The sequence below is a fragment of the Chionomys nivalis genome, chromosome X (assembly GCF_950005125.1).
Source record: "Chionomys nivalis chromosome X, mChiNiv1.1, whole genome shotgun sequence".
Taxonomy (NCBI): Eukaryota; Metazoa; Chordata; class Mammalia; order Rodentia; family Cricetidae; genus Chionomys; species Chionomys nivalis.
Genome location: NC_080112.1, coordinates 87274327 through 87290411, shown reverse-complemented (window position 1 = coordinate 87290411; position 16085 = coordinate 87274327). Strand labels below are relative to the sequence as shown.

At 47.3% G+C, this 16085-nt stretch overlaps 1 protein-coding gene and 2 pseudogenes across 1 annotated transcript; all 3 read left to right on the top strand.

The window, feature by feature from the left end:
* Window positions 1-271: 271 nt before the first annotated feature.
* On the top strand, window positions 272-2344 carry LOC130868676 (PWWP domain-containing DNA repair factor 4-like). Its single transcript, XM_057760816.1, has one exon. The coding sequence runs from the start codon at window positions 272-274 to the stop codon at window positions 2342-2344; it is 2073 nt and encodes a 690-aa protein (XP_057616799.1).
* A 6223-nt stretch (window positions 2345-8567) lies between these two features.
* On the top strand, window positions 8568-11933 carry LOC130868513 (paraneoplastic antigen-like protein 6B; annotated as a pseudogene).
* A 984-nt stretch (window positions 11934-12917) lies between these two features.
* Window positions 12918-15156, top strand: LOC130868512 (PWWP domain-containing DNA repair factor 4-like; annotated as a pseudogene).
* Window positions 15157-16085: the final 929 nt, after the last annotated feature.

Here is a 16085-nt window from a genome sequence, read left to right as displayed (position 1 = left end):
CTCTCTCCTCACCTCACTGACCTGTTGCTTCAGTATCCACTTAAAGGCTAATTCCGTCCTAACGCAGCTCTGCTTCCCTCTCCCACACTTACAGGACATGCCCACACCACCCTGAGAGAGGCCATCAGGTTAAGCCTGTCTACCAGATTCTGGAGGGAGGACATCACCACAGGCTGGGGAGCAGACCAGAGACGACCAGCAGGGGAGAGTTCCCACCACAACCCAGGGACTCAGCCTGTCCTGATCAGAACAGCCCCAGAATTCCATCACCATGGACTCTGTAGAGTATGTGCTCTGTGGCTGGAAGGGCCAGCTGTGGCCTGCAAGGGTGTTGTCCAGACCCAGGACCTCAGCCCATAGTAAGAGGAGAGGGGCCCCTTTCCTGGAGGTCGAAATTCTTCCTGTGGGTGAGAAGACCAGAGTGAGGAGCACAGAGGTGAGGCCCCTAACCAAGTCTGAAATCGTAACCATCGCCTCCTTGGCCGGAGAGGAGTCACAGGGCAATGGCTCGCCAGGGCAGACCAGGGCATACAGAAGAGCCCTCAAGGTGGCACTGGATGTTCTGGGCGAGGGAACCCGCTTGTATCAAGGAGAAAGGGAAGGTGGCCAAAGAACCAGCACAGCAGCTCCCAAGGTTCCGAAAGAGGAGACCAGCTCCAGCCCACACCAGTGCCAGCACTCCCAAGGGCGCAACCAGAAAGGCCAAGGGCTCTCCCACAGGAGTCCTGGGAAGCGAGGCCGCCCAGGACCTGTGTTGATGGGCTCACGGAATGAGCCTGCAGTGCAAGGGGGGGAAGCCCAGGCGCACACTGCTGTAGAGCCCCCTTACTTTGAAATGCAAGGGAATATGTTAAGGGGCACCAGAGTGTGGCCAAGTCCCTGCAAGAGGCCAACAGGAAATGCTGGTGATAATCCTGACAAGAGAAAGTTGAGTATACCCAAGCTCAGGGCTTTGAGCGCCCAGGCCTCTAGGGAGGGTGCCCGGGCTAACAATGAGCATCGGCCTGCCTCTGGGACCCCGAGGCACGCCTCTTCCTCGCCCAAAGCTCTCAGGCAGCAAGTACAGTGTGGCGGCCTAGAGATCCGAGCCATTGGAGCCCAAAGGAAGACCACCCTCCCAGAGAACAAGGAGGACCCCGGCCCGCGGACCCGGAGGCCAGACTCAGAGGGGGCATCGGCAGCCTGCGTGCTTCCAGTCCCGAGACTGCGAAGATCAGTCCGCATTGCTGGCAGGAAAAGGAAGATCCATGTGCCATGTGCACAGTGTGGGCTCTCAGGACTGGAAACTCGAGTGCACTCCAAGGTGAGTAATGCCAGGGTCAAGAGGAGAGCCGCTGGAGTTCAGGAAGACTGCCACGCTACCAGTGTGGCTTCTGCCCAGGAGACGAATACCATCCAACGAGGGATGCTGGTCTGGTTCAAATTCCAGGACCACCCTTTCTGGCCGGCTGTGGTCAAGAATGTCAGCAAGAACGACAAGACAGCCAGGGTGCTGCTGATCGAGAGCAACATGCAGCTTGAGCGCAGGGGTGTCCGAGTCCCTCTCCGCAAGCTGAAGCTCCTGGACTGTGGGGAGAAATTATCACTCCTGCAGAGAGCCAGCAAAGTGTACAGCCAGGGCATCAACTGGTGCCTCTCGGTGATCGACCGCTACAGAGAGGACCTCGCCTGTGGCTCCTTCCGGGGCTCCTTTATGGACTACTACACCTCCCGAGCCAGTTACCCGCTAAGGAGAGCCGTCCAAGAGGGCGACCTGCACATTGATTTCCCCAAGGTGAGCTATGCCGACTTGGAAGACTGGGAGGAGGAGACCACCCTGGGTGGCAAAGGGCCCCGCAAGAAACTCCTGCCTGACCGCATGAGAGCAGCTAGGGACAGAGCCAACCAGAAGCTCGTAGACTTCATTGTGAAGAAAAGGGGGGCCGACCAGCACCTGCTGGACATCGTGAAGGGCAAGAAACCATCCAGGTGGCTGGACGACCTCTGGAAATCAAAGAGGGAAGTCTTCTGCATTGAGACCTACCTAGAGGATGAGGACCAGTTGCATCTCGTGGCCACACATTTGCAAGAAATATCCAAGGAAGCACACCAGGCCCTGCTCTCCCTGGCAAGAGGAGACCAAGTCCGGCTCATCATGGAGGTTCTTCTTCCAGAGGCAATCATCTTCTCCATCGCTGCCCTGGATGAGCTCAGCTACAAGGAGGCAGAAGAGAAGTACCTGCGAGGCCCACCTGTGCACTATCGTGAAAAAGAGCTCTTTGAGAAGACCATCCTAAAGGCGGCCCGGAAGAGGTCAGCAGCCAGGATTGGGGCTGGCAGGCACCCTCCTGCGCCCACTCCTTAGAAAGGAGCTTCCCCCTTTCAGCCTTCACCCCCTGCAGCTCCACCTCCAAAAGAGAACCACCTGGGAGACTGTGGGGCTTGCTATGACCGCTCCTCTTTGCATACGTGTTTCTTCACCAACCCCCAACCCCAAATAAACATTCACATACATGCTTGACGGTGCAGATTGTCTACATTGGTTCGACAATTCCTGTTAGCTTCAGGCCGGGCCTAGCGCTCTTTGGGCTGTGCCCAAGCATGGAGAAGTCCCATGGGGACCCTTCTATGGAATGTCACCAGCAATGGGTGGAGTATTAGCTAGCTATGCACAGACTTGCCCTCTCTGCACGGACCCCACACACCCAGACAGCACACCAGGTTCCTGATGACACTGTGTCTTTCTCTGTGTCTCCGACTCTTCCCCATACTCCCTGTCCTCTCTAGGGTGGCATGGATGGGCCAGTCCCATTGCTTTCTCCATTACCTCCTTCTTTGCTCACTCACGTTGAAGGAGAGGAGCAGAGGCTGTGCTTTGAAGCCAAAGATGGGGTTGGAAATGTTGTGACCCTAGGGACAGCCTGATTTCAAAGAATTCGCTCTCTCTCTCTCCCCTTTTCTCTCTCCTTCTCTCTCTCCCATTTTCTCTCTCTCTCTCTCTCTCTCTGTCTCTCTCCCCCCTCTCTCTCCCTCTCTCTCTGTCTCTTTGTGTGTGTGTGTGAGAGAGAGACAGAGAGAGAGCATGCTTGCACGTGTGCATGTGTGTGAGTGTATGTGTGTGCTCCTTTTGATCCTCCTGTCTCTGTCTCCCTGGTGCTGGGATTAAACATACCTGTCCACATACTTTATTTTTCAAATTAGTACTGGATGATGAAGTTAGGTTTTCACCTCATGCAGAAAGCACTTTCCATTCTCAGCCATCCTTCATTCCCCCGAGTCTTCATACTCTAATTGACACAGATTTGCCAACCTTGTGGGCAGACTCTCTGCAGTAAACATCAGTATCCCAGCTTTTCTCACATTTCAGACATCAGAGACTTCTGCTGTTTGCAGCAAGGGAGGGGACCTGTCATCCCTTGGAGTCACTGACACCTGTAGTGTACTGATGAGGGGCAGACCTCCTTTGCCTTTCAGAGCACATGTTCTCTTGCTTTTTTGATCAGTTTTCTCTCTCTATCTTGGGTCATGGGACTGTATTTGTGTCCCTGTCATTTCCATAGTGCCTATTAACAATAAATTCTTGATTCCACTCTTTAATATTTTTCTTTTTGTTGAGTTCTGTCAAAGATAGAATTTTTTAAGATATTGATATTTTGCTTTATTCTATTATAGTCATTTAGATTATTTGATATTTTATCAATATTTATGGTTTCGTTAGCTTTACTTTCTGTCTTAATGTTTGTTTAGTTTTGCCAAATGCCTATCAGATGCCATGTGTATTCTTGTCCTTCAAGTGGAGCAGACTTTCATGTCTTTCTAATTAGTACTGTGATTTATTTTCAGTTTTTCTTGTTTAGTTTTAATCCAGGTGACTTCTTTATTGGTGGTGACAGGTATTGAAAACAACTACTCTCGGTGTTATGTTTTCTTTTAACTGTGAGTTTCCATTTTTCTATCAGATTTGATTTGTGTACCTGTTTTTGGTACATATATCTTTGGGTTTGTTTTATCCTTTTGATTGATTGTTCCATTGATGAGAATAAGGAAATTTTCTTTATATCTTGACTTTTGTGTTTGAATTTTATTTTGTGCTGTATTAACATAGCCAGACCTCTATTTTTTAGAGGCAAGAAAGTGATGGCCATTATTTTCAAATTCAATATATTAACCTGTGTCTTTTTCGTGGAGAGTTGGGACAATTAATATAGAGAGTTGTTTTTGAAAGATTTGTATTAGTTCCTTTCATTTTTTTTATTTGTGTTATTTTCTTTGACATCTTTTGATTGGTTGTTCTGTTATTGTTTATGCTCAAACAGTGGCCTCTTTGATGTATTTGTCCTTTATTTCTGATGAAAATTTTCCTTTCAGTATTTTCTCTAGAGGTGGCTTCATGTCCAAAACTTCCTGTATTTTATTTTTATCATGAAACATTTTAATTTCCCCTTCATTTTAATAGATAATTTTCTGACTGTAATTGGTTTGTCAGTTGTGGTTTTGTAGAGCTTGTAATACATTTGTGCAGAATCTCCTGGTTTTAAATGTTTCTATTATAATCAGATGTTATTCATGTTATTCTGATGGGCCTGCTCATACAAGTGACTTTGTTATTATTCTCTGTCATATCCTTTTTTTGTGATTTTTGTGGTTTTGATATATTATATAACAAGGGATTCTTATTTTCTTGTTTATTTCATGCTCTGTATGCTTCTTGCACATCTCTTTTTTAAGATTTGGAAATTTTCTTTTATAATTTTATTGAAAATATTTTCTATGACTTTGGTGCAGAATGTCCTTAATTTGAAGATTTACACTTTCATGGTGTTTCAGAGTTCTCCCATGTTGTTAAGAAATGGTCTAATTCCTCTACCCTGTCTTCCAGCTTGATGCTTTTTTCCCCTCATGCCTCATTCATTGATTGGGTTTCCACCAAGCTATTAACCTGTCTAAATGAGTTTTCATTTTAAGTATCATTTCAGTTTGGTTTGTCTTCACCAGTTATATCTCTTTGCTGAAACCTGTTTTCATATCTTGGTTTGACTTCCTCATTGAATTAACCTTTATGTCTTTCTATTGGAGTACATTAATAATTTCTTTTTGTTATTTGAATATAGTTTTGAATTCTTTGCCTAAAAGTTCTTGCAAATTGTTCTTAATGAGAAACTTCACTCTGAGATGAGCGATTTTTGGAGAAAGTATATTATCTTTTTGTTGTTGTTGTTGATTTGGTTTTGTGCTAGACTTTTGCATCTGGAGTTGGCTTGTTGCCTGAGTTTCTCTTTTTTTTTTTTTTTAAATTCTCATTGCCTTTCTTCTTTCACTGGAAATAATTACAACGTTGAGAAGAGGACTAAGTCATAATAAAGTTGAAGTGTTGTTTTCCTCTATGACTCTAGGATTTTAGAGCAGAGGCTCTATATCTAGCCTTTCTCTGAATCCCCCTGTAGGTTTTAGAGTTTATGTTCCTTTGGGTCTTGCCCTTGGTAAGATCTGGTGCCTACTTTGGTTCTGTCTGCAGCTTCCTTTGAAGCAGCAACAAGATGTACATTCCCCTCCCATATGGGGAACTCCAGTCCTTATTCTGGGTCAACAGCTTCCTCTGCTGCTGTGACCAGCATTCATATCTGCTCTGGTACCCAAGTCCTTCCAGTAGGACCACATCTAAATTAAATTAAGTGTCCAGCAATCCTCTCACCCAGTAAGGTCACATCCTGAGGTAACAAGAGCCAGAGCATTCCTCTTATGAGTGTGGATTTGTGGAAAATTGAATCCACATCACCCAGGAATCCAGGTCCACGGAGTCTCCATCAGATGACTAGCACAGAAGCCCATGCGTTTGAATAAAGATCTCTTTCATGCAAGATGTTGACTTGTTCATGAATGTTGGTTTACTCCTAAAGTAGCTATCACAGAACCCCACAAGACAAAAGAGCAAGCCAGGCATACCATGTAGGCTGGTAATCCGAGCTAGAAGGAACAAGTGCCCTTGGGTTACATGTTCATAACTCCAGGCTGGACAATCAGGCTGCCATGTCCATCTGTTCTGCTGTAACAAAATATATAAGGAAGATCTAACTTACATGAAGAGTATAAATTTACCTCTCATAGCTCTGGGTGTTGGGTCACTCACCCCTGTTTAGGATGAGAAAGTATTCAGATGGTCTTCAAGGCAAGATCAATCCACCACTAATTTCCAGTGAGCTTGAAGCTAGCTAAATTGTATCATCATTTTATCTCTCTCATGTCTTCATTTCCCACAGTTTCTCCGTCCCTCCTCCATCGTGGCACCTGCGCCACCTAGAACTGTAGTCAGGCAAGGGTCTGGGGAGTAAAGAACACACAGAGACGTGGGTCACTCTTGAAGCAAGAATGCCAATTTTATTGTGTTCCAGGGGAGTTTATATATGACTCTCCTTGATTAGTGGCCCTAGCTCTCAGGATTTTCTACTGCAAGCCCACCAGAAACCACTTCCTTGTTCTCAGGAACTCATGAGGGTTTTGTGCTCAGAGCAGCTGCAAGCATAAGAAAACAAGTTGTTTACTCTAGCAGGCAAGAGGTCATAGAAAGCTCAGGGTCTGAGGGTCTATAGCCCCTATAGAATTCTCTCTCTCTCTCTCTCTCTCTCTCTCTCTCTCTCTCTCTCTCTCTCTCTCTCCTCTCTTTCTATTTTTGTCTCTCTCCTCTCTGTCTTTCCTCTCTCTTTTTCTATCTTGTGTGTGTGTGTGTATACCACTGGCTCTAACAACTCAGAAGACAGACTCACTTGCCATCCAAAGCAATGTGATGCTGAAAGTGTCACGGCACACACAGATGTGAGCCCATTCCATTTTTTTCTGAAGGCCAAAGAGTTTGAGCTTATTTTTGCTTTCTCAAAGTTGTTGACAGCAGGTGTGTTCACAAACGAGACATACTGACCTACAGTATGGTTAATTAGTATTTTGAGTGTTGAAGAAGATTCTTCCCCCAAAGGTAAGAGAATTCAAGTCTATTCCTTGTGTCATGATAATATAGTCTTTTATATCCCCCCTCCCCTTTTGGAGTAAATTATAAGCCTGGGGAAAATAAGTAAGGTGGATTCCCTGAATGTCCCTGCTGATGCCTTTCTGTTTCTGTCTCTTATTTCTCCTATATCTCTGTTGCTTTTGCTTAATAATTCTAAACCTCATGCTCCTACCCTGAAACATACAAGTTTTTGGAAGTTGATTTTTGACATGAAAGGCTCCTTTTAATAAGGACACCTGCTTGCTTTCCAGGAGGTAGTTCTTAATGCTCAAAAGCAGAAACCTATCCATCATTTATCTGATGATGACATGTAAATAAATGCTACTAAGGATGAGCAGGTAGAGGGGTCAGAGTACAGGCATAAAGAATAGGACACCAGGCTAGGAACTATGGAAAAGAAGGGCTGTCCCTGTTCATAATTGATAGCCTTTGGTAGTGAGTGGTATTTGGAGGTGAAAAACAAAGGAAAGGAAAGGAATATTCCTGCCACCTTTGTTGAAGTAACCTGATAGAAGGCATCTGTATAGATGGGTGAAGCACAGGGAAAGAGCAGGTATGCAAAGGTGCTTGAAGCACCCTAGTTGAAACATCTCAATTGTTAAATGCCTGAGGGGCATCCAAAGGGACATTCTGATGCACATGGGCAGATCTGGAGGAGGGATCAATACCAACATAGAACATCTCTGAACTACAGTTAGGAAATCACTCACACTATACTGAGCTCCAACAAAGGAACAGTAAGAGAAAAAAGAGGTGGAGAGGTTGAAGAATAACTTCAGTTGAAAAGCAGGAAAAGAGGCAGAAGGTCAGTTCAAAGGCAGGAAGGGGTGTCCCAGAAACCAAGAAAGGTTAGAAAAGGAAAAGCTACTAACTGCGGAGACATAGAGACATTGGGTACAAAGAAGAAACAAAGGAAAAACAATTGAAGTGTCACTACCAATGTCCTAGAGTAGAGGGAGGAAAATAACCCTATAAAGAACCAAAGTCCTCTCTCGGAGAGAAGGAAGGAGGGAAAGGAGCGACCAGCCTATAAACAGGGAAATATGTTGATTATCTGCTTGTAAGCCCACTGGGCCTGCTGGTAGAACTAGACCATGCTGCATATTTATGTTCCCAAGGGAGATCCTTATCTGAAGAAAGACCCCAGGAAAACTACCTCCAAACCAAGAAAGAAGACAAGGTATTCATTGTATGATCCATGAAAGGTCAAATAGGGAATTTCATTAGATGGAAATTCTCATATCAGACATTAACAACAGTAACTGGCCTGTATGAGAACAGACAGTGCAGGCCCTGGAGGCTGAGTAAGGGAGTGATTAGCTAATTTAGGCCAATTGACAAAGTTGGGTTGTAACTGAAAGATTATTATTTTTTTCTTATTCCCAAAGCACTTGCCTTCAGGCTGTATATAATCATAGTAGAAATTACAGGGGCAAGAAATAGAACCACATATGACAAACTGAAGACCAAGTGTGAGATCAAGTAACCTGTTTGGGCATTGGTTGCATGTACACAATGAGAGTACTTTCAGGTTTGACACTAGAAACTTTCTCTTGAAAACAGGCCTGTCTGTAGGACAGAGCTGGGCATGAGGAAGGGGCAAAGGAGATTCACAGAAGATGAACCAGGAGTGGAAGATGAAATTGTGAGAGGATGCACAATATCATAATCTATTAAGGAAATACCAAACATTTGTCAATGCATGAGATAGTAATTCTCCCCTTGGGATGTTCAATGGTCAAGGCTGAAAAGCTGCTTGGGATATAGGACACAGATGAGCACTCCCACACTGCTAATGGGAGAGGACATGGGTTGTCCCCCTCATGGCAGATAATAGATTAATGAATATCTACTTGGATACAGCTCAAGTTTCCAAAACGTCATGTTTTGGTCAAACACCCCAAAGCCTTCCTCCCTGCCAGAGGTTCAGGAAGGCAGGTAGAATGCTGGTGGTAGTACTGAGGGTCATTCAAATGGGAACTCTGATGCACATGGAGTATTCCAACATGACAAAAGCCTAAATAGAGTCCCTGATAATAAGCCAAAGCAGTGTGAGTGAGATGGACACCATTGGGGAAACCTTTACAGTAGTGAAAGTCAAGTGGCCAGAGTATGATGCCCAAAGAAAAAAATGGGGCCAAGAAAGAATACATAGAGGCATAGCCTTCTGTGAACCTGCTTGTCCTCTTTCTCACTGGCAGAAATGTTCTCCATGTGGCCGTGGACTCTTGGTGACTGTAGAGAGTCAGAGTGATAAGACTGGCAGGGTCTGAAACTGTTTTGAGTCAGGATAGCACAGCTCTGAGTGGATGTCTAGCCCAGGCAGCGGAAGATATGGGGGGTGGAGCAGGGGACTGACTGATGGAAGACTAACTGATGTTAAAAACCATAGGGAGTATTCTGGGATCTAGGCCACCCATGTCACCTTCACACTGAAAGAGTCATGCCCCAGAGTCCAGAAGGCTATTGACACAGGAAGCAGGGAAAAGTTGAACACCTCACCACCATCACAGTGCTTCCTGTATGAATTTAGGCAGAATTCCCAGAAACTCTAAACTTTTCTGCGACAAGAAGCAGTAGGGACTGACCCAAAGACAGCCAGTAAGATACAAGTCTAAGGGTTTGAGCTTCAAATCTCCAAGGCAGCTTTTCAAGAACCTGGATATACAGTATGCAGAGCAGGAAAGGCCCGCCAGTGCCGGGCCCTCCTGTGAGCTGGCCACTGGCACCAAGGGCAGGAAGGCATGGAAGGCCCACAGTGGTGAAAGTGGCCTGCAACCCCTTCTACTTGGATGGGCATCACCCAGATGGTGCACTGCTCTATGGGGAGTGGTGGGATGGGGTGTGTGGGCTCATGTGTTTTCTGTTTCAGGGACTCTACCTAGACTAGGTGTTGCTTGCCCAGCTCAGTCACTAGACTAGGTCCAGATAGGGACTCACTAGGGGAAAAAAAACCCAGAGTCCCTATTCCCTGGCCTTGATCAGGAAACAGAGCTGGAGGGGGCAACACAGATTCCTGGTGCCCTTATGTGGAGAACCCTTTGCCAGGGGCACAGATGTATGGTGGGGGAGAGGTCAGCAGCCGATGATGTCACCAGTGACTGAACCGGTGACATCACTGTAGGTCCCAGGCTGCCAAGGGCTTGGAGACAGCCTTGTCTCGTGACCCTCCTGCACCAACGGCCCCGCACTAAGTCTACACTGCAGAGAACAGCATTATGCTAGCATCTGTACACTGTTCTGCGTGAGTGTGCAGCTATAAGGCTAGAGAGAGCAATGGAGCTGGCTGGTGGGAGAACAGCCCAGGGAATCTTGCTGTGGGATTGAAGGAGAAAGGATTCTGCTCCTAGAAGGTACCAAATTCGGGGAGGGTATTACTGGCCCTAACAAACTCCGTCTCAACCAGCATGCCTGCCTGGGTTGGACTGCAGGGAGGTAGTGGGCCAGGAAAGGCCTGTGTCTGAGGCACAGGGTGGGATGCAGAAGCATTGTGTAAGGCAGTGGTTCTCAACATTCCTAATGCTACGACCCTTTAATACAGTTCTTCGTGTTGTGGTGACCCCCTCACACAACCATAAAACTTATTTTCATGGCTACTTCATACCTGTAATTTTGCTAGTGTTAAGAAACATAATGTAAACAACCTGAGTTTCCCAGTGGTCTTTGGAGATCCCCGTGAAAAGGTCGCTTGACCCTGAAGGGTCGCGAAGCACAGTTTGAGAACCTCTGCTCTAGGACTAGTGGATGAGAAGGGGCAGGGATAGGGAGGACATTAACCTCCTCTCTCCGTTTTTTGTTTCCAGGCTGTGGAGAGCTAGGCTGGTCTTCCTGAGTCCTAGCCTAGGCTCCTATCCCAACCTGACCTGCTTCTTGGGAAACTGTTTCTGGCTCCTAGTGTGAGTTTTGCTAATTTTTCAGATTATGGCGGAGGAGATGCTCCAGGGTGCAGGTGAATGGGTATCAGCGTTCCTAGGGGTTTGCTTATCCTGGGCATCCTGGAGGACTGCAGTGAAGCTGAATTCCAAGGGTCCCTGCAGGCTGCCCTGTGACCCATGGGCCACTTTACTGTGCTTGGCAAAGTGTTTTGTGAGGAAGATAATGCCACTGCAGCCCTGGTTGAGCTTTACCAGGAAGTCAACCTAGGATGTCCCAAGGGAAATCCTAGGCAATGGGGGGGAGGGGGGGCTGGAACGTGGTCTTTGTGCCCACTTGCTCCAGCGAGGAGTTTCATGGTCGTGTTTTCCACTTCTTGGAGGAACAAGGTGAGACAGTGGACCGTGTACCTGGAGACCTGGGTCTGGAGCTGGGCAGAGTGTCCAGGCTCCAGTCAGTCAGGCAATCCAGCCATGCGTGGATACCTTGCGGTACCAGTGTTTGGGTATGTTTTCTGGGAGCGTTCAGTCAGCCCCTGGGAAAGAATCCTTTGAGGCCTGGCTAGACCACACCACTGGCATGTTTCAGGTGTAGCACAGGGTTCCGGAAAGGAAGAAGAGGAAACAATTGCCGGAGGTCTTGCAGGGAACTGCTTTGTACCTTGTAAATGGGCTGTTAGCAGAGAATGCAGCAAAGACTGCCTAGAGGCTCTGACCCGAGTATTTGGAGACAATGAGTCTCAGGCCACCATTCGAATCAAGTGTCTGACTGCAAAACAGCAGTCAGATGAGCAGCTCTCTGCCTTTGTGTTGAGGCTAGAAGTCCTGCTGCAGAAAGCCATCCAGAAAGGGGCTCTCAAGGGAACCTGTGAAGATGATTTGCGCCTAAGGCAGGTGCTTACCAGGGCTAACCTGAATGAGAGTTGGAGGAAGCTCTGAGGAGGCTGAGAATGATCGGGAGATCTCCAACTTTCCTGGAGTTGTTGGGGCTCATACGGGAATCTGAGGAATGGGAGGCAAGACTAGCCAGCAACATGGGAGCCCAGGTGGAGGATGAAGCTGGTGATCTGGTTTCTGTCTAGGCTGATGGCAGAGCCAGTGCTAAGGCAGAAGATGAGGTGGAGGAGCAGGCAAAGGACGAGGTTGAGGAGGAGATAGAAGACCATAACCCAGACCACGGCCCTGTAGACCCAAGCCAGGCAGGACCAGATGAGCCCCTTGGGGCTCCCAAACAAGCACAGATGGGCAGTAATCTTAGAGAGTGCCCAGGAGGGCCTGGGTGGGTGCTGGGCAGTCTTGCTTAGGCAGGAGAACATAAGGCAGAGGACCACATCCTGTACCAGCCTAGACGTATTGCTGAAGGGTTAGCCCTAAATTAGAGGCGAGGGCCTGCAGATATCTGCTATACCCCTGGTCTGGGAGATACTAGGGAGAAATAGTCTCTTATAAGGATCCTGACTTCCTGGCTCTTCTACTCAGTTAGCATATCCAGGCAGGCTATGACACTGACTTGGGACTCTCATCCTTATCTGTTCTACTCACAGGGACCCAGGTATTCAGTGAGTACACACTTTAATACTAGCTCTTCCATCCATCACACCCTAGGCAAAATATATCAGTCCCTGACTTACCCTGCTAGCCACCACCATAGCCCAGATTGTGTTGTGACCTTCCATGCCAGCCAAGGCCCTATTTGCTCTGCTTCTATTTCGTGTTGTGTATTCCTGGTCAGCTTTCTTGATATACTTACAGGCCAGCAACTTGTTGCTTGTTCCCTGCAGATGTGTGTGTTCTTACCTGAGAAGGTGCTCTATAAAGATTCCAAGACAAGCCCTTGGAACCAGCAAAAAGTATTTGTGATGGCAATCAGTGACTGGCTGATGCTCATCTTGTGACTGATTACAACCTGGGGTGGACACAAAGACCTGGACTAAGGATATATGGGCTCTGAGAACCAAGATTTAATGTTCCACTTTTGTTGTTACTTGTGACATCAGTTCTTCAGTTTGGCAAGATGATTCTTTCAGTGCTTTCCAGTGCCCAGAATAATTCAGGATCACCTTACAATGGGTGATTCTTTTAGAGAGTTCCCAAAAAAGAAAGAACGCTTCCAGATGCCATTATTCTGTAAAGAGGTGTATCAGGGGTCCCTGGAAAGGAAGAAGCTGAGGCAAGCAGGCCTCAGTGTGGCCAGTAGATGAGATCCTTTCTAATGAATCACAGAGTAGGAAAAGGTGGGACCTGTGGTCTCTAACAGCTGGGGGAATTTCTGTGCTGTCATCACCTTGCCTTCAATGACTTCAATAAATGTATCTGTTCAATAAATTTCATGGATGTTACAGTTGCATTCTGCTTTTTTTGGGGGGCTTGGACTGGACTGGAGCAAGATTGATTCATGTACAAGGCAAGAACATTAAGGGCTGTGGGGGGTGGCAGGGGGTTTGTATTGGTAAAAGCAGGCTGACCATGTGTATTGGGGTAATGGCTATCTGGTTTCAGTGGGGAGGCACTCCAGGATGACAACAGCTAGGGATAATTCAGTTATGTGCTCAAGTGAAGCTATGGAGCAGTAAGGAAGGCCCTTGGACCCAATGTTCATGACTGATGGGTGTTTCAGTTAAGAAATCATACTCACTGATTTTAAATGCCATTTTTGTTCACTAAAATATAGAAAAAAGAAAACTAAAAAACAAAAAATCAGTGGAGCCACAAAAGGCCCTAAATAGCCAAAACCCTCCCCTGAAACAGAAAAGCAAAATTGGAGACATTATACTTCTTGATTTTATAATATATTACACAGATATAATGATCAAAAGAGTACCACACATAGTGGAGCACGCTTTTAATCACAGCATTGGGAGGCAGAGGCAGGAGATCTCTGAGTTAAAGGCATATCAGTTCTACATGGTGAATTCGAAGACAGCCAGGACTACATAGAGTGACTCTGTCTCAAACAAACAAAAGTATGGAATTGGCATCAAGGTGTCAGTGGGATGGGGAAAACAGATAAGAAACCAGTCCCCACATCCACAAAAAAAAAAAAAAAAAAAAAAAAAAAAAAAAAAAAAAAAAAAAAAAAAAAAAAAAAAACTGGGGAAAGTATGGTCCTTTCAGCAGGGCATACAGAAGAGCCCTCAAGGTGGCACTGGATGTTCTGGGTGAGGGAACCCGCTTGTATCAAAGAGAAAGGGAAGGTGGCCAAAGAACCAGCACAGCAGCTCCCAAGGTTCCGAAAGAGGAGAACAGCTCTAGCCCACACCAGTGCCAGCACTCCCAAGGGCGCAAACAGAAAGGCCAAGGGCTCTCCCACAGGAGTCCTGGGAAGCGAGGCCGCCCAGGACCTGTGTTGATGGGCTCACGGAATGAGCCTGCAGTGCAAGGGGGGGAAGCCCAGGCGCACACTGCTGTAGAGCCCCCTTACTTTGAAATGTAAGGCAATTTGTTAAGGGGCACCAAAGTGTGGCCAAGTCCCTGCAAGAGGCCAACAGGAAATGCTGGTGATAATCCTGACAAGAGAAAGTTGAGTATACCCAAGCTCAGGGCTTTGAGCGCCCGGGCCTCTAGGGAGGGTGCCCGGGCTAACAATGAGCATCGGCCTGCCTCTGGGACCCCGAGGCACGCCTCTTCCTTGCCCAAAGCTCTCAGGCAGCAAGTACAGTGTGGCGGCCTAGAGATCCGAGCCATTGGAGCCCAAAGAAGACCACCCTGCCAGAGAACAAGGAGGACCCCGGCCCGCGGACCCGGAGGCCAGACTCAGAGGGGGCATCGGCAGCCTGCGTGCTTCCAGTCCCGAGACTGCGAAGATCAGTCCGCATTGCTGGCAGAAAAAGGAAGACCCAAGTGCCGTGTGCACAGTGTGGGCTCTCAGGACTGGAAACTCGAGTGCACTCCAAGGTGAGTAATGCCAGGGTCAAGAGGAGAGCCGCTGGAGTTCGTGAAGACTGCCACGCTACCAGTGTGGCTTCTGCCCAGCAGACGAATACCATCCAACTAGGGATGCTGGTCTGGTTCAAATTCCAGGACCACCCTTTCTGGCTGGCGGTGGTCAAGAATGTCAGCAAGAACGACAAGATGGCCAGGGTGCTGCTGATCGAGAGCAACATGCAGCTTGAGCGCAGGGGTGTCCCAGTTCCTCTCCGCAAGCTGAAGCTCCTGGACTGTGGGGAGAAATTATCACTCCTGCAGAGAGCCAGCAAAGTGTACAGCCAGGGCATCAACTGATGCCTCTCGGTGATCGACCTCTACAGAGAAGACCTCGCCTGTGGCTCCTTCCGGGGCTCCTTTATGGACTACTACACTGCCTGAGCCAGTTGCTCAACAAAGTAAATGTAATTAAATCAATTCCGTACACGGAACCATAAACCCAGAATCCAGGGGTAGAGAAGAGTAACCCAGAAGCTGTGTATGCCTCCACGTGACAGAGTCACCCCCGGAGGGGTTGCAGCTTTTGGCAACGGGCAACTGCAAGCTCTGGTTCCCGCCAGCCACTCAAGCCTTCTGCTTGCAAGGGAGATTTGAAAACGACTCAGAAAAGAGCAAACCATTTGGGCAGAGACTATGTGGGCCTGAGGAGTTTAAATCCACGTGGGGAGGCAAACGATAGGCTGCGTGGGGACTTGAAGTCAATCTGAGGTGTCTAAAGGGAAAATATAAAGAACTGCAGCAAGAAAAGTCACTGCATGATGATTTATGTTAAATTGCTGGCTCCACGCACAAGGCACAGACCGCAAGGCACAGGCCGCAGCCGAACTGGCAGCCACGTGGGGGAAGGAGGGGTCCTAAAACCAAACATTGGGCACCAGATGAAGGTGAAGGTGTAAGTCACAAACACCAGTTTGCAATTATGATTAATAAAATGGTTATTTATTTAAAAGGGGAAAAACTTACAGATCACTGTCACAGACAACAGCCCTCTGCGCAATCAGGAAGGGAGTCTAGTCACCGGAAATGGAGCTGGAAGTAAGAGAGAATGAGAAGGGAAGTGGCTGCTTTTTTAAAGGGAGAGAGACCACCCTCCAATGGGCTGGTATCTCAGTGGCTATTGGCTGGAGGAGCGGAAGGACCTCCCGCAACTCTGGTATATACTTTTTATTCTCTTAAAATATATTAAGCTATTCTCCGCTATTGTCAGTTCTGTCATTAATCTCATATTACAAGCAGTTTTTTTTTCTGTCTTTTTACAAGTGTAAATCTTACCTGTTAAGAGCCAGTACAATCAAGTTCGGACCTAGCCT

Coding starts and splice junctions, on each gene's coding strand:
- LOC130868676 (XM_057760816.1), top strand. CDS start 272: ATGGACTCTGTAGAGTATGTGCTCTGTGGCTGGAAGGGCCAGCTGTGG.